This window comes from Camarhynchus parvulus, chromosome 2 (assembly GCF_901933205.1).
Source record: "Camarhynchus parvulus chromosome 2, STF_HiC, whole genome shotgun sequence".
Taxonomy (NCBI): domain Eukaryota; kingdom Metazoa; phylum Chordata; class Aves; order Passeriformes; family Thraupidae; genus Camarhynchus; species Camarhynchus parvulus.
The window spans coordinates 100732341-100753881 of NC_044572.1; the positions used below are offsets into that span (position 1 = coordinate 100732341).

At 43.4% G+C, this 21541-nt stretch overlaps 1 protein-coding gene across 4 annotated transcripts in view; it reads right to left on the minus strand.

Annotated features, from left to right (window-relative positions):
- Positions 1-7525: 7525 nt before the first annotated feature.
- The window catches only part of MTCL1 (microtubule crosslinking factor 1), a 102279-nt gene continuing 88263 nt past the window's right edge, over positions 7526-21541 (minus strand). For 3 of the 4 annotated variants that reach the window (XM_030944131.1, XM_030944130.1, XM_030944129.1), the window contains 4 exons: positions 20838-21143; positions 18563-18594; positions 15429-16983; positions 7526-8775 (listed from right to left, as the gene is read on the minus strand). In XM_030944131.1, coding sequence (XP_030799991.1) covers positions 8566-8775; positions 15429-16983; positions 18563-18594; positions 20838-21143 — 2103 coding nt within the window. In that variant the 3' untranslated portion in view covers positions 7526-8565. Of the gene's footprint in view, positions 8776-11814; positions 11873-15428; positions 16984-18562; positions 18595-20837; positions 21144-21541 lie in introns of all 4 variants that reach the window. The other variant, XM_030944133.1, reaches the window with a different exon arrangement.

The window sequence follows — 21541 nt, forward strand, 5'->3', positions numbered from 1 at the left end:
GAAGAGGGAAAATTATTTTCAGGTGTCTGTTTCTAATAACAACATTTTCAGAGGGGGTGAGCACACAAAACCTCTTTGATTTTGTTTGGGACATAATGTTCCATTCCTATTGGTCATTTGGAAAACACTGGGATAGCTGAGGGCAGCTCTACCTCAAGTGGTAGCTTCCCATGCAATGCAGTTGTTCCAATCAGGTGCCCCTTGAACTTTTCAAAACCTCTCAGTGAACACTAGTGCCTTCTTAAATTGTTTTTATCTTGCTGCTAAAACTAGTTGTCAGAAAATCAGTCAATAAGCTAAACTCCAGTTAACTTGATTTAATCTGAGATTTATGCCCTCTCCCTCTGCTTTCTAATCCATAAAGCATTGGGACATTTAATTGCTGCTACATATGGCTTTTGAATATACAGCTGAGGGCATAGGTGTTCCAGGGAAGGTTTTGCAAAACGTCTGCTCTGTGAAAGCAGTGCCTGCCTGTTCTGAGGAGCCATTGTACCATAGCCCCACAGAATTTGTCAGATGTTTTACATTTTTACAATCTGATGGCATGCTATAAACCATGTCTTTGGTGGGGAAGGATTTGCATGCTGTTTGATGTATGTGCCAGCTCGTGGCCTGCTGCTCCCTAAAGCAAAGGCTTGTTTGCATAAAACATGCATCTAAAGGAGGTTTGCTTACGTGGGAGCACACTCAGATGCCTGCTGGAAAAAGGGAACTCACCGTGATGGAGGTTGAAAGCCCATGTATGTATCTTTTGATTGTGTCTGAATGCTCCATCTGAACAGAAAAGAACCCAAAATTTACCAAAGTAAATGATTTAGAAAGAAAAGAGAAAACAACAACACCAGCCATGGCTTATGTGCTATTCCCCAGACATTTCTTCAGCGACTATCTTGCCTAGTCCCTCATTAGCACAGAAAAAATTGCTAGACTTAATCACAAAGACTTCCTAAGTAGATTAAAGGCTAATTTTCACTGTCCATTTAACTTATCTTTAAAGCTCTGTATTGTATTTCTCTTCTTAATCTGAGCTGAGCTTTTGCCCACAAATACTGTTTAAAAACAGGAGAGCAAATACTATGTGGTGACTATTTCCAAAGACCAGGTTTGCAGCAGTCTGTGGTTAAAAGTTGTGTGATGCTGATATGGGATAAAAGACAATACTGAGAGGGCTGGGAAAGTCTATTTGGTCTAAAAAATATCTCCTCCACCCTGTTGTGGAAAAGGCCACTTCATAGACCTTGCAAAGTGTCTGTTATTAGGGGTCTGGTGTTATCCCTCTATATACACACCTGCATTGCTAGATATAAAAAGATAAGAGACTTTCTGTTTTACAGATAGACAGAGAAAATGATGCTTCTTTTTCCATCTTCCTTTAGGAGACTGTTTTCAAGATATATATTGTTTTATCCTCTGTGACTACATCAGCTGTTGGTCTTTAACTGATGTACTTTTAGAAAGATTAAATGCCCAATGTGCTGCCTGATGTGTTTTACTTTTGCATAGTAGCTGTGGAGGTGCTGCCTCTAGGCAGCTGGCAATGAACCTTCTGCATGTAATACATTATTTTCTGTTTAAATGATTGTTTCTAGGCTGTAATTACTGTGTCTGCACTGCAATATGCACCAAGTCTAATCAGTTCATCTGTCAGCATTGTCTGCTACCCTAACAAGAGACTAAAACCATTGCAGGCCTGACCTAATAGATGCCAAGATTTAAGCATGTCCTACTGCTTCTTCAGATTGACTGTTTCTGCTGCAAGATCAATGGAGGCTTCAGAGAAAATTTTTAAACTAGATTTTACTGAGTGACCTGACTCCCACAGAAAGAAGCATTTCCACATATCCAAAGCTTTCTAGTATGTAGGTCACAATCAATTTAGTTAACTTGCTAAGTGGCTCAAATGATAGTTTAATTTCAGTGTAGGGTGGTGTGTTTTCTTTTCTGCATTCAGGTCAGAAGTGGCCTCAGGTAACAGTGGTCTAGTTCCTCACTCCATTCCCCATCCTGGCTCCATTGGAGTTTCAGAGTTGCCTCTGCCTAACCTGAAGAACCAGCACCAGAAGAATACTCTGTTCTTGTGCTGGGATGATTTCAGGGTAACTAACTCCTCTCGGGGAAACCAGAAACCCTGGTAGTGGGACTAGTCAAATAAACCAGTTCTGGTTCTGGGGACTGGCAGGGGCTATGTGGTGTCTGTGAGACAGGGTCCAGAGCAAGTGGAGGTTCTCCCAATTCTTCATGGAGGATTGATGTTGGTCAGAGGGGCTGCTGGTCACCTAAACCAGGCCTGCTCGCCAAGAGCTCAGGCAGACTCTTCTAAGTGGGGAAATTCTAAGCGCTAAATGATGTAGCTCTGCGCTAGGAAGATGCGCTAATTATTTGCTGAGTAAAAGTAACCCACATACCTGAGGAGGTGTCATCCCATAGTGCTGCAGTTTCTGAATAATTTTGCTTCTGTTCTTGATGTGAAAAATGTTGCATTATTCAGGGAATAGTGTCCCACCATATCTCCTCCACTGAGCGTCACTGTGTTCTTCAGGACCCATGGCATGGCAAGTCAGCCTGTCCTGCTGAAGACTCCGGAGCTTTTTGAGAAAAGCACAGCACATTGTAGCTCATCAGCTGGAGTTTCCCTGTCACTCAAGTGTGGACTGCTGCTGAGAGATGCTGTCAGTGTTATAGACAGGCAAGGTTTTTCCCTTTGTGTGTCCTCCCATGAAAGTGACACCACTCAAGGTTTGCTAAAGCCAAGGCACAGGTCTGGGGCTGCTCTCCAAGAAATCAGAATGAGACTCATTGTTTACCAAACACAGTCCAGGGTGTTGGTTTCCAGGGACTCTGTCTTTCCCAGCTTCTTATTGCTGTTTTCCTTCCAACTATTGAATGCTCCTGTTACTAAAAAAAAAAAAAAAAAAAATTCTTTTGTTTGAGTACACATCAGAACCTACTTGTAATATGTCTAAGATGCCTGTGCAACATATTTAACTTACATTTTTATTACATAACGTGTACATTATGAAGCAGAGGTGTTGTCAGAAGCATCACAGACTAAGAGGAACACAGATAATTTGTGAAGCCAGGGCTTTGTTTTTAATTTGAAATGTGATTTCCATGACAAACCACAGTGACACTGTAGTAAGAAAACTCCCTCTCAAAAATCTTTGGTTTTGTCATGGAAATAGCGGTGACAAAATCATGGCCTTTATTGTTCTTCCTCTCATTCATATATGCAAAGTGGATTTTTTTTCAGTCCTGACAATGCAGAGTGCAGAAAATGCAATGAGGAACAACACAATACATGTCTTCTCCCAGACAACATTGGGAATTCAGGGTGTATTTTAAAGACAAACACACTGAACCTATAGTAAGAGATTCATGATAAAAGCTCTCCAAATGTCTTAAGTTGCTTAAGTCTCTTCCCTGAGCAGAAAATCAATGAGATTTATGTTCTAAATTGCTAAGCACTTAACATTGCAATTCTTAATAGCTAAAATGTATGGACTGCTCATTTCCTATTTTAAAGGGGTAATTTTTTCAACCCCAGAATGATGCCCTATTCCATTATGGCAGGGCTTGATATTTTTGAGCCAGGTGGGTTGCAACCAGCTCAGTGAGGAAGAGGCACCTGCTGAGAAAAACCTGTGGGATGAGCCTATCCATTTGCACTCAGCTCTCTCCTCTGCAGGCTAATCCAGACGGATCACAGTGGGAGAGAGGAGCAAGAGGAAGGTTAGGAGAGTACCTGAGTCCATGACATTTTTGTGTGCAATAGTATTCTAAAGTCTTACTGTAGAAATTATAAAATACAATTATGGTATATAAAAAAACAACCCAAACCCCAAACAAACAACCTAGAGATTAAAAAGGACAAACCAAAATTTGCTATTTGCTATTGTTGAGGTTTAACAGGATTCACATTTCATAGCCTAACAGCACTCTTCCATTTTAGTGCAGTATCTGTTTACGTTGCTCAGCCAGGCTTGTTGCCATCCAGAGAATCATATAAAACTCAATATCCAAACCACCTTCTTTCTTCTTCTCATTGAGATATCCATCTACTTGCAGCTGCCAAGTACACTGATTTTTTCTTTTTCTGTGATCTTCTCTCCTCAGATCTCAGTCTACCACCCTGGGCTCCCCTGCCCTGTCCCCAGAAAGGGAACATTCTGCCATCCACATCTTGACCTCCTGCAGCTCTAACCTGCAAGTGATGACTGTCAAACCAGGGATTTGGCTGCCAAACCAGGGACTTCTGAGGAGCTACTTTGGGCCCGTGCAGCCCCAGCCCCAACTTTGCCTCCAAACACCTGCTCAATATGGACAATCACCTTTCTTCAGGCCAGTTTCAGGATGAGAGTCTGCACTGCCTTTGCTGATCAGCTCATTGATCCCTCCCTCAGTGGTGAAATCCTGCCCAAATCAACAAGTGCTCTCAGGATTTCTCATGTATTTTTTCGGAGGATGACAACACTGGCCTCCAGAAAGTGTTGTTATGTAAAAAGAAAAGAAGATTGAATAATGAGAGAAGTCCTAAATCTGCTCTGATAGGGAATAAAAAGTGGCTTTCAGTGACAGGTGCTAGACTTTTATTCTAGAGACATCTATAGCAAGGCACTAACCTCTCTCACCCAAACCTGAAGGCACAATGTCTCATACATGATGGATAAGGGGATGGTAATAGGGAAGGGAAGCAGACTTTGCTCAAAGCTATCAAGCCTCTCTGCGAAGCAGGCTGGGCTGTGTGGAGACTGAAGACATTAGCTGTCATTTTGTATGAAAATTATATGTACTCAGTAGCTTAATAATACTCCAGCAGGTTACAGTGATTTACATATAAGGAAGTAAAAACTGGGGAGCAGGGAGTGAGCGAGAAATGGGATACCTCCAAAGAGACTATGGAGGACCTTGGTGGTTCAGATAGGAAAGGAAGGGATCAGGGGAAAATACATACCTTGAGGTACTATATGTTCATGGACTTTCCCTCTGTGCAGAGGAGGATGCGAAGGGAAAAGGGCAATGGGGAAGGATGGTCCAAGCCTGGTCATTTTCCAGGCACTGAGGCACCGCACAGGTGTGGTGTTGCCAGGTTGTCCTGTTCTGGGTTGGCGATTTAAGAGGCCATACACCATTGCCACTGGTATATATCCATGTGTCCCTGGAGTGCAAAGTGGAGCACAGCACGGGCAGGTGACTGTGAAGAGGCAGGAAGTAAAGTGGGGGAAAAGGGGGACTTCTCCTCCCCATGGTACCCCCACAGACACATCAGTGCTGTGACATGAGGGATACCCCATCACCCTGGGGTGTCACAGCCACCTCAAAAGCTGCCTGGCTGGGAGGGATGCCACAGGTCGCAGTCCTGCTCCTGCTCCCCTCTGTATTGCAGGAGCAGGTGATATCCCAAGGCCATCATCTCTGGCAGCACAAACCCCTGGGTGAAATCCATCTGTTTCATCCTTACCAAAAAGAGCTGTGACACATGTATCCACATCCTCTTACACTAACTTGTGTGCTAATCTGTGAGGCTTCTCCTGCCCTGATTATTCATGAGGCAATAATTCAGATACCCCATAGACACTGAGCTGCAGACTTTCTAAAAAGGCTTTTTATTTTCTCTCAGAAGATTGTAAAAGGACTTCAGATGGACTAGAGACTTGTCATTTGTTTTATGATTTATGTAAGTAATTATGGAGCATGATGGAATAATGTGGAGGTAGGTAGGAATGTCCCAAACCCACCAGCAGCTATATTGGAAGAGAAAAGCCCTGTTGTTTCCAGAGCCAGTAGAAACATGGGCTATTTCTTGATGTCACTGTATTCACTAATTAGACTAGAAAGAAGATTATGTTTAATTAATATCATTCTTTTTAAGATTACCCACAGAATCTCTATTTGTGCTTAACCTTCTCCTTCTTGCTATTATTTGCTCTCTTGCTTTTGTTTCAGTGATTCCTGCTGTTTCAGAAGCACTTTACCTGTCAAGCCACAGGCAGCTGCTTATCCTCACAGATCTTCAGAATGGCCAGCAGCTATTTCTGCAAACTGGGGTATCCTTGACTTGAAAGGCAAATACCATCCTCTGGCATCAAAGTAACAGAGTCGTGCCCTGAATTTTCTGGTGCATCATTAACAAAAAAATTACAGCTGTCACAAGAAACAGAACACAATTTTTACTTGCCAGATGTCAACATTGCTCGTTCATTTGCAACTTCCAATTGCTTCATGAAGGAGAAATAGCTTTTAAGGAAGCAGCAACCTTCTCCTTATCCCTGCAAAGCTACTTGGAAAACAAACAAGGAGTTTTCAGTTGTGGCTTAGTCTTCTCCAATAATCATTGTGACTCTTGCGGTTCACCTTCAAAATACTTCTTGCATGTGCCCTCATTCCCCTCCCAAACCAAAATTAGTGCAGCAATTCAGCAATGTGTTGCAGGAAGAAAATTTCAGCAAACAGGATGGCCACTGCGGACAATTTCAGGCATTCAGACTTGGGGATTATACTTAGCTTATGAAAAAGGCTAGCAGTGAGGCTTTGAGACAGCTGGGAAGGCAGCTATCCCTAACACGACTATTGCTGCTCTGCACTGGCCCTGGACACCCCTGGCTCTGACTGCGGCACCAGAGAGCCATCAGACAACAGTACTGTTCAGTCACTGCCCAGTTTTGTAATGATGACCCACAGGTGGACATTTTGACCCGGGGTCAATAGCCACAGCCCTACCTGATATGGGAGAAATCAGACCTAAACTGGCTGTGATTTGGGAGACAGGGAGTTTGTTCTTATCCAACAGCTGAATTAAACTTCCTAGAAAGCCGGCTGTGACACAGCAGGACAGGATGTGAAAGGCTTATTTCTTGACAGAGCTAACCAGGAAGGCTTCTAGGGAGCCCAGATGGTGCTCTTCAACAAATGAGCCTCAGAAAACCTCAGCTAAGGAAGCAGAATGGGAACAAGCCAGTTCAGCAATGGGATAACTAGTCAGAGCAGTTCTGGGGCTCCAGAGAAATCATGTGGCCAAACAGATGGTCTTAGGCAAAGTAGCTTGAGAGGTTTCCACCTCTCAGAAGTGTGAATTCTTGGCTGCATTTACATCTCATTGTTAGCCTTCAGTTTTAAAAAAGCCTTGTTTATTGGTCTCTGTGCGTAATGCAAATGGTACATAATCTTAGATTAATACTGGACATGTCATATTTCTGGTGTTCCATTTAGCTGGCTGGTTTTCACTCCCATGAGTGAGAAAACAACAAGCCATAGGGCCACAGAGAAACTGGGAAGATCCATGTGAGCAGATGTCTTGTGGAGTTCAGGGAGGGAATTTAGAAACCTTCCCACAGTCTGATCCAGTGCTCACAGGAGTCCGTGTAGCACAGCATAGTATTTGGTTTTGCTGTGATTTATTTCATATTAGGAAGCTTTTTTCTTCCCTTATGAATAAAGGAGGAGCTCAGGGGCTTTTATGTCCCCCAGTTAAATGAACCCGGGGAAATACCATAATAAAAAAAACATTATGAAGCACTCGAGCAGCTTGTAAATACTGAGGGTTTTATTTCCACTTCACATGGTCTCAAACAGACTCTTAAACAAGACCAGTTACAATTTAGTATGCCCAGAGATTTCCATGGTTTTTCCAAAACGAAGGAAGTTCTCAGTAAACGCTGTACATAGCCAGTTGAACTGCTAACAATAATTTAAAAACTCTTTTTTGTATAGTCAATGCAAGAATACCAACGATAAAAGTACAGTACAGGTAAATTCACAACAATATTACAGTGAAACAGATTGACTCACATTTATGTGATGGTACAGTAGCAGTATGTACATGCACTAAAGTGCGAGGACCCAGAGGCATGCAAGTCAAGTATCGTAGGTGTATTTTACAGCTAACTCTGTAAGACTTTCTGAGGCATTCTTTTCTTTTTTTTTTTACACATTTACTTGTGTTTACCTGTATTCCCCTCCATCTCAATTAATTACAAGTCTAGTGAACGAGCTTCATGGCTTTCTTCACTACTTAGAAGGTATCGCTTCAGACAGTTGAAGCATCTTAAAGAACCTTACCTTTAAAAACTGATAACACTGACATTAAAATAGAATAAAATTAACTTAAGACCCTAGTTCTACATGAAATTAAAAAAAACCAACCCAAAATACCCAAAACCAAAACTGAAAACATAACAGTGCAAATATAACCAAAAGGCAGTCAGTATTTGGAGAGAGTGCGAGCACGTATTCAAATTCCCTTAAAACTTAATTTACATTTTATTTTAAATCTTACTTTGTATCATTTTAACCCTTTTTTTTCTGTTTTTGTTAATATACTGTATGTAGAAAAGATGGAGACAAAAATAGTTTTCTCAGCTATGAAAAAAATTAAGTTATTACAGGCACATTAACTGTTTCATTCTAGAAACACCTCTGTTTTTCCCAGGTTGCACATTCAGCAGCTGTGTCTGAGAACATTCTTTGACCTCTCTCTCCAAGCGGACCTCCCTCCTTTCGTGGCAGGGACGGCTGGCGGGCGACCTGGCGGAGGCGAGGGGTGTCCCGCCCTGTTCCCATGCGTGGTCAGGCCGGCTCGCCTGCCTGGCTGGGGGTCTCTGCCAGGTGCTCCTCGCTTCCGCGCTCCTCTGAGGACGCCAGGTCTCCGGTGGACTGCGACTGTGAGGCAGTGGGGGAATGTGAGGCCCATCGTGACGGTGGGCGCCGCTTCGCTGGTCTCTCTGGCCGGGAGAAGCAGGGTTGGAGGGACGGGGCTAGTGCAGAACAAGGCAGTTCCTTGGCAGCCAAGAGAGCAAAACAGCGGTTAGTGACTTGCGTTAGAGACCGTCGCGCCACGCGAAGAATTGCGAAACAAACCCGCCAAACTAAAGCTAAGCGTGTGTTGTGGCACAGGACAAAAGCAAGCAGCAAACACCCGGCTGCGTGAGGGCTCTAGGTATCTGCATGTGTGTCCGTGATTTATGGAACAGGTAAGGAGACAATGAAAGAAAGAGGGTGAGTTGGAGTAGCTGAAACACTTTCAATTGCTATTTGTCCTTGTGCTAGAAAGAGAAGAGCTGAAAAGCACATTTGCATAATAATTCAGGAAATTCCACTGTTCAACACTTTAAGTGCTGACCTGGCATAAAAAGGCTAGGTTTGGCATTTGCAAGACAGGTGAAAAATCAACAACTGTCTCCTTTTTTTTGCCTTCAGAATTCAGACTTGACATGCAGGACACTTCTTAGCACAGAATAATGACTACAGGGGTAGTTATGATCTCCAGCTGGGTTAAAGATGAGGCTTACCTACAGATTTCATTTTCTGGAACACCACTGCTAACTGCCAGCTGCTGAAGCCTGAGTTACAGGATACAGAGTACTCTTTGTTAAAGGCAACATTCACAGAAACAGAAGAAATTGGAAATTTTATTCCTTCACGGAGTTTCTACTGTTCTGGCTTGGTTAGCTTGCCTTTGCAATTAGAAACAATCTGCAGCTGTGATTTTTCACCCTGGCATTAAGTTGGTAATGCTTTTAGTATTCACCTTGCTCAAAGTACAGTTGCACTTCCTGCCTTGCTCTGAATGCTCCCTACATCAAGATAAGTGACTGTGGAAGCAAGTCTGTCTCATAGGGCCAAAGCCAAACTTCTGAATTTCACTGCATACCTTGAAATTTATGAAAGAAAATCAGAGCAGTTTGCCAACATCTAGCAATGCATACACCAAGCAGCAGTCACTGGAATGTACAGGGGAGTTCAGCAAAAACCAAAGTCAGAATGCAAACCGGTGATAAATGAAGAGAGAGACCAGAAACAATACAATGCAAAGGAAAAGCTGTAGCACAGTAAGACGCAGGGATACCAAGGCAGCAGGGAGGCCAGGATTCAGCACACTGTTTCTCATGGAGAAAGAGAATAGTCACTGAAGGTGGAGAATATTGGAGTAGGTAACATGATGTGATTGACAGTGAACAAACAAGGTGATACAACATTGAACTTTTCAATTGCAGTGGACGACCAGACATGAATGTCATAGGACAGAAAGACCAATTTTGAAGACATAGAGCTGAGGTACGAGAAATGGAGCTGGTGACACCTATTCTGGAGAGAGTGCATTGCTGGGCTCCAGGAAGCATTGGTGAAGGGTCAATCCAGGTTTTTGGGCAGCATGCAGCCAGTGGGGTGATCTACAGCTACACACCAGTGTTTGAGAAAGAGCTATGGCCAGCTGCCCTCGGCACTCACAGAGCACCTCAGCCTGCACCCCCTCCTCTCTGCATCCTCACCCCCCACCCCATCTCTGTGCCATTACCTTCACAACCCTTGCTAAAACAGCAGTAAGGCTGAAATAGGAATGGGTGCTAACAAAAGGATTGACTGCATGTCCTTAGTTCACCTTATCCCATTGTGCCTGGGGCAGCATATGGTCTGTGAAAGCTGCCACTAGACTCAGATTTGTTAAGAGAAACCCATCTGCGCAGCAACAGTCACGGGCAGCACAACACAGTGAATTGAGGCTATGAGATTTGTGGGTTTTGTCTTAGCCTCTTTCAAAAAGGAGGCTTAAAATGATATCTTTATAGTGCTGCTTGCTCCTGGCTGCTTTATCCTAGTTTTGGAGCAGTAAATCAGAGTTAGCACAGCGATAACAAAATCTATTTCCACTGCTGCCTCCCCGTTCAAAAGCTTTTCTCCAGCATGCCTGCAGATGCTGGTCAGCTTTTACCAAACAGCAAGGTTAAGCTCATCTTATCTGTGATGTACACATGCCCAGCAGCACACAAGGCTGTGCTGGTGATGGATGTTGCTCCAGGGCCAAAAGTGACTGGCAGCATAATCTTATAAAGTGCTGGCTGCTGAGTCAGTCACCCCCACCTGCAGTGTGGAAATCCAGCCATGACAAGGAAACTCTGCAGAATGGTTTGTGAAAACCCCTCCTCCCTTACTACATGTAGCTGTCATAGCTAAAAATGGTTTCAAAAAAATAAATAACCTGTGGGTAATTTAGTTTGGTAGTTGCGCAAGGGTGTAGGTGGATAGACAGCATTTCTTAGCCTGAGCACTGAAAATGGGAAAGATGATTTCAGCTTCAGTTTCTAGCCATTTCCTAAAACAGGCTGTCAGCCACCATGGATATGTCTATAGTAATAAATAAAGAAAACAGTTTTCTCTTCTCTCTGAGGCAGAGTGGATGGTCACAGCTTATGTTTGCACAGTATCTTCCCTCTACTGTGGCAACCGCAGCCACAGGGCAGAACTGGGCCCAGAATTGCTTAATGAGCAAAGGTGACTTTAGCCTTTAGCCCCAGGCTGGTGCTGAAGTGCTGAAGCCCCTTCCCAGCCCTCTACACCTGCTGCTGTAGCCAGAACTGGAGAGAAGGCATTCTGGGGCAGACAGAAGCCTTGTGCAGTGCTGTGCATTTGTTAAAAAAAAAAAAAAAAAGGAAAGAGAAAGAAAGTTTGTCCCAAATCTGAATCCCTCCCCAGCATTTTTCATATCTTTGTGTCAGTCTTAAATGTTGCCAATTTTTAAAAGCTTAGCAAAAATCCCCAACAGCACAAATTTTGACTTAAGTGTGACATCTTCCCAGCCTGTGCTGCTGCAGGACGGGACACAGCAGATGGGCTCCTATCCTGAACTCTTCCTGACTGTCCCATACAGAGACCCCACAGGGATGTCAGGTGTGTGCTGATACCCCTGGAGTTGTGCTGAACCCCAGAGGTGTGTGCTGACACCTCTGGAGTTGTGGCCATGTATTTCCCTCTGTTGACCCCCATGTTCAAGAATGACCGCTTTCAGAAAGCTCTGGAAACAAGGTAGAAAGGACTTACAGCAGTGAGGCAGGCAGGGTTAGAGTCCCCAGGGGGTAGTTAATAAGACAGTTTGGTTCTGGACAGAACAGACAGAAAAGAAAAAGAAAGCAAGTAGGTTGGAAAGAACTGTTTTAATTGATTATTTTTTTAAAGTGAAGATTTCATGTCAGCAAGGAAGAAGTCTCCTGATGTTACTATTCATTCAGATCATGTTACCAGCGTTATCACAGGGAAACTAATAATCAAAAATAAAAGCCAAGCCACTAGAAGAAAAAGACTTAGAAAGAAACGAAGCAAACAAACCAACATTTTACAATCCTAGCACAGTTTCAGAAGTGGACATATCAATAAACAAACCAAACATTTCTACTCAGCAGAGAAAGATATCTGTTTTTCTTTGCCAACCTTGATTGGGGCTAGGGAAAAACCACATTACTATGAGAGGAATAAAGCTGTATTTTTTTTTTCCCTTAATGCGATTTCAAGAGAGAGTTTCTGCTTAGGAAATCTTCAACAAGCAAGAAAATGGCTGTTATTGTTTGTTGCTTACACTTGATTGCTCAGGTTTCATGACAACTCTTTGTCTCACCTTTCTCCGTTGTTTCTCTTCAGCAGTGATGCTGGTTGGGAAACTCAAGCTTAACCATAAGCCCTTTAATTCTGTCAACACCTCCCCTGATTTTCAACACTCTCCCTCCCATGCTGAATGGTTCAGTGGCAAGCCTGTGGCAACTGCTTTGCCCTGGCAAGCAGAGGATGCAGCACCAGCTTTCTCATCTGTGGGTCTGTGTGGATGCTCCTTTCACAGTGTTCTCTCCAGAAATGAGTCTGACTCCCAGTCCAGGACTGTTGTGTAACCTCCACGATCTATATCCTCGCTAGTCATAAAAGCAAAAATGTTCCTAAAGCTCTTATGTTGTAAGTTAGGTAATGCTAATCTGCATTTTTAATAGTAAGATGTATAAATCCTATGATACACATGTAAGATAGGGGTTTAGGGAATTAGCAGGATAAGACACTAGTAGGCTACACTATGTGGATTATGAATTTGCCTGTAAAAGCAGCTCTGAGCAAGTCAGAAAACACAAAGTTGTTGCTGCTCTGTATGCATATACACTCACACGCACATGCACTTGTACATAAATAGATAAATATATGAGCTAGATTTCATATTTGCAGCAGGAATATAGAAGAAATTTATGTAACTAAACAACTCAGAAGCTCAAATTGAGAAAAAGTCACCAACAGGTGCTGCATGCAAATTTAAAAGTCATTAATATGCCATGGCTGCAGAATCTAGAAGGCGTTTGGTGGTAAGAAGGGCACTTGACTTGGCCAGAAACCAACAGGTCAGAGGGAAGCAGAGCAGGGATCTACTGGAGGGTGGAAGCATTGTGTCAGTGCTGCCCCAAGCACAAACCTGCTCCTTCAAGAGCATAACTCCCTGAACAGCTGTGTCTGGCTTTGTACAAAATGTGCTAAGAGAATTTGTACAAAGTGTAATTTCTGTGGTCAGGGTAATCCACAAATAACCCAAGGCACCTGCAGTGTCTAAACTTATTTGTGGGCGGTTTTTTTTTCAGCAGCAAACCCACGCTTCCCTTGAGTACATCTTCCAGAGCACCACCTCAGCTAGCAAAAGCTAAGCTCATTGTATGAATGCCCACCAGCTTCCTTTTCAATCCACATTCCTGAGAAATGCCAGGACCAGCCAAAGAACAAAACCTGGCATCTAGACTACAGTCATAACAGTCATGTAGGAGTTGCAAGGAGAAACAAGTCTTAGCTCTAGGGCTCATAACTCAAAAAGTTAGGCAAAAGATACTGAGAATTCACAAAAAGGAACAATTTTCTGCCGGTTTGATGGTCAATGAGTTTTTGCTAAATAGCATTGACCCAAATCTCTCTGTGCATCAAACTCAGGTACTGTTGCTAGTTTGTGTTTTGCCAACAGCAATTTGTCATCATGTGGGATGACATCCGTCTACCTATATCTGAAATCTACTGAGGCAGTTAAAAGGTACAGGAGGAAATCAAGAGTTTCCAGGGTTACCTTGAAGGCAAAGCTGAACTGAACTTGTCAGAGTACAATACACTTCCTAATACAGATTAGTAGTGCATTCCCAGTATTATAACTAAGGACAAAATACAGAGATAGCTGGAAAAAGTCAAATTAATGAGGCTGCTTCCCACCTTTCTTCACTCTGAGGTTTGTGCACAAAGACCACTTTCACTTAGTAGTATTTATAATGTGCATGGGGTTTCTTTTCTTTTCCTTTTTTAATTAAAAAACTTCCCTGCTTATATTTGTTTAAACTGCACATAGGGAATAAATCCTTAGCTTTGGATTGTCTGTTAGGAAAAAAAGATCACATCCTCTGAGCAACACCTAAAAAAAAGGAACTGACTGTACATTGAGAACTCCCCACTAGGGCAAGGCAAACTGCTGACCAAAGGTTTCAGCACTCAGGCTCTCGGAAATCCTTCATACCAAATGTTGAGTTAGAAAGTGGGGTTTGAACCTTCCATTTTTAAGGTATCTGAGGCAGGGGTAGTAGGAGTCTGCCTGTGAAGGCAAAGTGCATGTATGGGGTGCAGGGGTGTATGGGGTGTGCAAGGATCAAGGAGCTGCTTCCCTGGAGCCAGGGATCACCACAAGACTAGGATGCCAAAGGGGCAGCACAGGGCAGAGAGGATGAGGAGCCTCTGCCCTGGGGACTGTCACCAACCAGCAGTACACACCCCTTTTCATGGTTGTACCAGAAAGGCAGTATGTGCATGTAAGAGGTGGGCATAATTCAGCTTTTCTGGGCTTCTTAAGAGTAAGACCCTCAAGTGCTCTCAGAGGTTCACCAGAAACAGGAGGTTTAAATACTGGTAACTGAAAGCTTTCATCCATCATTACACCTTCTTTTTTTGTTGATTGCTGTTGCACCTGAGACTGACCCCCAACATCTGGGCACACTTGCCGAGACAGATGATGACTTGACAAAATATCAGCAAGGAGTTCTTAAACACTAAATAGATATGTGTCTAGATTAGTTGATTATGTGTGTATTTTTTGCTTTTTGTTATTTTTGTGAGGCAGCAGCAGTCAGTACCAAACATCATGCCATTCAATCACATTCACAGACCTGAGCCAAACTTAATCAGATACATTGAGAAAAGATATGCTGAAGGCCCTGAAGTTTTGCTCCAGGGTACTGTAGAAACTATTTTTCACACAAACTTGTTAAGGCCCATTCTTGTGTAGGAGAAAGAATCTACCTTTCCATCCAGCATAAAAAATTCATTCAAACCTAGTGTTCCTAGAGCATCTGTAACGTGTGGTGTATTTTGTGACAGAAAACCTTTATCCCAGCCATTCATGGAAGAACCATTTTTTATCCCATAAAGGATAAAACTCTTCTGATGCTTTCAGGGCAAATAAGCTGCCAGGATAGAAATTCAATTCTTTCATGCATTCTTCAGTGACTAATCCAAAGTTTCATGACTGGAAATTGCTGGTGGTACCAGGACAGGGCTAGGATATTCACTGTAAATACTCAGTAGGACTGCAAGAGGTCTCATAATACATTTGCTCAAAGAAGAGTGCACTTAGCTATAGGAGGAAAAACAAGCAAATTCGTTACCTCTATGGACCCTGGATCTACTTTGACAATTTCTCCTGTGCTGTTGTCATTGCTAAGATTTGGTGGGCTGTGTGAACGTAGCCTTCTCTCTTCCTTTAAGGCATGCTCCAAAAGTTTCTTATTCAAGATCCTGGCAGCATTTTCTGCAAGTGTGTACCCTGGAGGAGCAGATAAGTCCTGCCTAATACTTGTCACCTCAGATCCTTCTTCCTTTTGTGTCTCTGTCCCCAGACGGAGAGGACTGGGTGATCTGCCACGGGCATTTGTACATGGCTCCTGCAACGTGCCCAGTTCTGGTCTGGGTTCGGCTGACCTGGACCGGCTGCCAGATCTGGGGCATTTTTGGAAGGTCTCATGAAAGATGGGGCTATGGTCAATGATGTTGAACAAACTGGACAGGCCATCGTTGATAGTGGTGTGCACAGGACTCTCCCGTGTGGTGGTCGATCGAGCCCAGGCGGACTCACTGAATCCTTTCTGAGGTGTGCCAGGCAAAGTCCGGTTATTTGGCTGGTCGGATTTGGGAAGGGCTTTCCTTTGCAGCTTCGGAGAGCCGTATTTGGGGGAGCAGCATGTGCGTTCAAACTTAGCCTGGACCTTCTCAATGACGGGGGTCACCTGCCTGCTCCTCAGGCTTCTAGATGGTGAGGAGACAGGCGTGGACCCCCCCTTTGGTGTCAGACACTTGTGTGGACTGCTGGTGATACTGCGCAGGGTTTCCGTCTGCAGGCCGACGCTGATGGTCTGGGTGGTCTGTGTCCCTGTCGTCCTCATGCCGTTGGTTTGGCACGCCATGTCCTTGAACTGGGGCTCCGTGGAGTTGGAGCGTATCGCGTTCCGGACAGAGAAAGCAACTTCCTTCATGTCATCACTCATGTTCTTGGACATCTGCAAGCTGTGCAAGGGCGAGGCAAAGCCCACAGTAGTGCAAATAGGGCGTTCAATGGGATGAAGACCGTTCTCCAGAAAATCTTTATGGTGTTTGGCCAGGTCACAAGACCACCTTCCAAACATGTCTGAGGAAGCACCTTTTGTCTCAGTGACGTTCCCCATAGCTTTGGTCACAGAAAAGAGGAAATCTGGCTCAGCCTGGTTTTTCCCTTCACTGCCAGCTATCACTGAGTTATCGAACCTACGGACAACCGGTGGGCTGTGGAATACCCGCACTCCCATTTTGTCAGTAACACTGTGACTCCTCGCTGGCTGCTTCTGGCAGTGCTCTGGGCTGGTCATTGTGTTGGTGGTCATAGTGACACTGGTGGTGAGGTACCATGAGGATGCCTGGAATGGATCTGAAGCAGGATCCTTCCCGCCTTTTCCAGTTTCTGTCCTTTCTGCCCAACCCTCTGCAGGCTTCTCAGTTGCCCCACCATGGCTCCTAGAGTCACTGTAATCCCAGTTTTTGTTGAACTCCTCAATGTACTTCAGATCATCGGGAGACAAGGGAGGTGTTATGTCATCTTTGCTGCCAGATGAAGGCAAATTTTTTTCTGGTAGAAATGGAGAAATATCCATCAGGCGCTGAAATTCGGACATGGAAGAAACAGACATTGCCCTGGAGAGAGGAACACAAGAGAGTCACTCATGAGCCTGGAAATTGTTGCAGAGTAACTTATTTTCACCAGCAAACTCTGGAAACACAACATTCACTATCTCCTTACATATAAAACCACTTCAATCATTGAATCATGGACTGTCCTGAGTTGGAAGGGACTCACATGGATCATCCAAGTCTAACTTTTGGCCTGGCACAGGATACCCCAAAAATGTGCCTGAGAGAATTGTCCAAACACTTCCTGAACACTGCCTGGCTTGATACTATGACCACTTCCCTGGGGAGCCTGTGCCCAAGTACCCTCTGTGTGAAAAACCTTTTCCTAGTTTTCCTTCCTTTAGCCCTTTCTTTCATTTAAGCCCCCTTTTATTATCTTTGAAATAGCTGTAAACACAAACATCTGTGAAGTGGCATTAAAAGTACCAAATGGTTTAGTAGAGGTTCTTAATTTACTGCTTTCTTGTGGATTAACTGCTAGGCAAATATCTGTAATGTGGAGCAGTAGGATGGATCTCAGAATTACACTGTCCACAAGAAACGAGTGTTTGTCACAATACGAGGCACACTTTTCAAAGCAAGTGTAGAGTATTTCTGACCTGCTGGGAAATCATCAAGTCCACCCCCACTCCTGAGACTGCCCAGGCTGCACAGCTGGTGTGCAGTGATGTGGGACATCCAGCAGAAATGCTGCTACATGCTGAAGTTTAACCAAGGGAATCTCTCTAAGTGATAATGCTGAATTCTTGGCTCTCCCGCATTTTACTAATTTGTACAAATCACAGGCATTCAGATGACTTCTCCTACTGCTTTATTTTAAGAAAAAAAATCAAAATTTTTGAATGGCACTAAATAAAAATGCAAATGAGTGTACTTATCAGAGTTGGTTCAATGAGGTAACTCAAACTGGATGAGAAATCAGCAAGCAGTGGTTTTCATGGATCAGTGATCCAAAGGATACAGCCAAGTCACACTGTGAGTCACACTCTGAATCAAGAGCTCCTGCTGCAGTTTGGGTGTGTCTCTGTTAGGGATTCAGGTGAGTACAGTTTCTAAATGGATCTCCTAGTCTGATGCTCTGGTTTGAATCAGGAGGGCAATCTCAGAGAGCACAGGCTTCATTCCTTTGGGATGAAAATGAGCTGGAAGATGCTCTCAAGAAGCACAACTAATGCATTTTAGGGTTAGGTGGGTATTCAACCCATGGGATAAGACCAGAACCAGTCCAAAGCAAAATACCCCTGACATGCAGCAGCATATAATGTCCTCAGCACCCAGTGTTTTCCTTTAACTATGGATGTCAGCAGTGTGTACTGCACTGCTTGCTAAGGCAGGCGTGGATTTCACTGTAAGCTGCAGCTTCATCCACTTTCATAGAATTTGATCTTTGTGCACGACAGCTGAATGTGGCCCAAGTTAATCAGAGTAGAACTGAAGCATTTTAAGACAAATTAATGGGTGAATCCATTAATCTGGCTTGCAGGCTGTTTAGGACATGGCTATGTCCTGGGGCTGTGGCTTGGGTGCCAAGAGCCATCGCAGTTGAGTATTTGCTGGGCTTTCCCCTGCAAGTTTTACTCACCTTTGAAGATTTCCTTTGTGTGTTTCTTCCTCCTGAATGAAAATAGAAACAAGCAGGATAAGTTATTTCTAAAGGTGTTGGTGGCATCAGCTTATGGGTATTTTGTCATTCACTTCCCATTATTTGCACCAGGTATGTTTGTCTCTAAAAAGTATCTGATCTTCTCTCTGATATAGCTTCTTAAAGTGCCAGTGGGAATATTCTTCACTTTGTACATAGGCAGGAGAGTGGGCAATCCCATCAGGATACCACACTGCATAGGTAAAGACTGTATGCCAAATCTACAACAGCTTTGAACTTTTATATTCCCATGCAATCACAAATAGATGTAGGCCAAAAAAGGTGCTTATTTCCACAACATATTGTTTCAGACTATATATTTTCGAGCGATTTTTTCTGTAGAGGCAATCTACCTTATGCTAGAGGCCTAGCTGTGCAGAAATAAAAGATCAACTGAGTTTCTTTGACATAATATTTCATTATACATTTTCTAGGAACCAACAAGTGGCACCAGTTGAAATTCCTTAAGCTTGGTATATTAAATGTGTGGGAAGACTTGCTTGTTTCCTAGATGGAATACCTACAGCTCGCTAACAGCATTAAGATGTTTTTATGGCAGTTATTTCCCTGTGACAATTCCCCTAACGAGTTAGGGTTTTAAATAGCTACTTCTGAAGCATTTGCTCTACAGTTATTCTGTTTCCTTATATTTCTAGTAAACTACAGGGAATGCAAAATAGGATCGGGGGAAAAAAAGAACATTGGTACTGTACATATTTTATTTGACCTCATGAAATCAAGAACATTACCAAAAGTCCATTTCAAATTGGGACTGTTTAAAAACAGCACTGCTTAACTCAGCAAATACCTTTCTGGTATTTATCCCAGGTCAGGGAAAAAAATAGTAGTAAACTGATCCTCCTTGCATGCACTGTGGTATAATTCTGGAATAACGTTGGTGGCTTCAGTGGAGTTACTGCAGAGTAAATCTGACCTAACTGAATGCTTAATCAGGGTGAAGGCTGGATTGATTTCTACTGCAGTCAGTACCAAACAGAAAATATAGTGGAAGGTAGTCAGCAAGCTGCTATTGCCTCTGTGCATCCTCAGTTAAGCTACTCATTAAACTCCAATCAGTCTCACTTCAGCAAACCCTCTGAGGGAAAATTACTTTGCCCAGGTTTCCCCAAAACATGCTTTGAAGGAAAGAAGCTATGCAAATATCACTAAGAACAAATTTTGCTGCCCACCCTTTTGTTAATGGTGGTAATATCTGAAAAACAGAAAAGTGAAGAGATATTTTCTCTGAAAATCAGACTGAATTTGAAGGAATGGGAACAGCAATCAAAATTAAGCACAAAACTTAGTTCCCTGATAGTGTTACCAACATTCTTTGCTGAGCACTTGGACATGTAGGAAAAAAAAAAGGCTAAGAAATAATAAATATGGGATCCCACACTGCCAGCAATACACTTATGGCACCGAGGGAAGAAAATCTAACTGGAACACAGCTACCTTCAGCTATGTAACAAGGACCGTCACATTTCTTGCCTCTGTAAAACTTTTTTTCTCTTCTTCCTCTCAAAGAACTTGATTTCTCAATCTTTTAGTTTTGTACCAGCATTTGGGGACACGGACACTTGGTTTCACTCAGGAACAATATAAACAAACTGTGAAGACCTGGAACTGATGAAAATAAGCCTGCCATGGTGGAGGACACAGACTTCATTTGCCATTTCCTGCTGTCATCTTTTAGCACTGTGTTTTGCATCTTTATAGCTTTATGGTCTTACTTCAGGGTAGGTACTTTGCTGATAAATAACTTTATTTTTTAACATCTCACTTACTCATGCTGATCTCCTCAGAAGGCAAATGTATCAGAACAATAAGAAGTGCCTCTCTACAGCACTTACTGCTGTACTAACAAAGTAAAGCCCATGTTTCTTCATAAATATGTATCTACTTATAATTGGAAAAGACTTAAGACCTTCTAAGCCAATATGTTGTGTCAAATATAGTTCTCATACATAACATAAATGGCCACAAGATGAATTAATCTTTGGGACCTTTAGGCTGGCTCCCAGTTGTCAGGTGACTGACACTGGTCTAATCAGCTCCTAAGAAGGAATGAAAACTTGTCCATAGTAAATTTACTACTGGGTAACTGTAAGCAGTGCCTGTGACACAATATCTCACTTCCTACAGCAGGGAAGCAGTACTGATTCTGCCGGAAGAGACAACATGACAGCATGATAAAATGCAGAAGAGCTCATACTTCTGTTAGTCCAGTCAAGAATTTCTCCCTCTCCAGCTGCCGAGAGCGATGCTCCTCAGGCTCGTCGGGGGAGTCGAGGGACAGTGACTCCAGGAAGAGGTTTTCCGTGCCACTGCACCGGTCGCTCTCCTTCAGCTTGGACAGTGAGCGCTCATCGAACTGGATGGTGTCGGAGTCCGAGTAGGACCTGGAGCCCATGGAACGGGGCACGCGGAGGTTCCCCTGCGGCGCAAACGGCCGCCGGCTGCTCTCGCTCGGGTCACACACCAAACCACCTCCTCTCCGTGGGCTCGCTTCCTTCTGCAGCTGGAGACAAGGCACATCAAGAGGAGCAGCAATTACTTCTGCAGTGCATGGCATTTGGCAGAACTCATCCTTTCCCGGGAGCAAGGCACCCATGCCCTGGGGATTACAGCCCTGCCCCAGGAGTGCACCTCCAGGGGACACTGGCCTTGCTCTACTGGTCGTTCCACCAAAGGGAGACTTCTCCAGAACTTTGAGGCTATTACTCATGGGATTTTGGGTGACTAAATGTGTATACGTACAGTTCTGCTTATTTACATGTATATGTATACATATATACACACTGAATATATACGTATATACAAAATAATGCATCTGTCTGTAATTTGGTTTTTAAAGAAACAAATCAACACAGACTGTTATTTAAAAGCAATCTTGATAGCAGTACAAGTAGAAGCTAA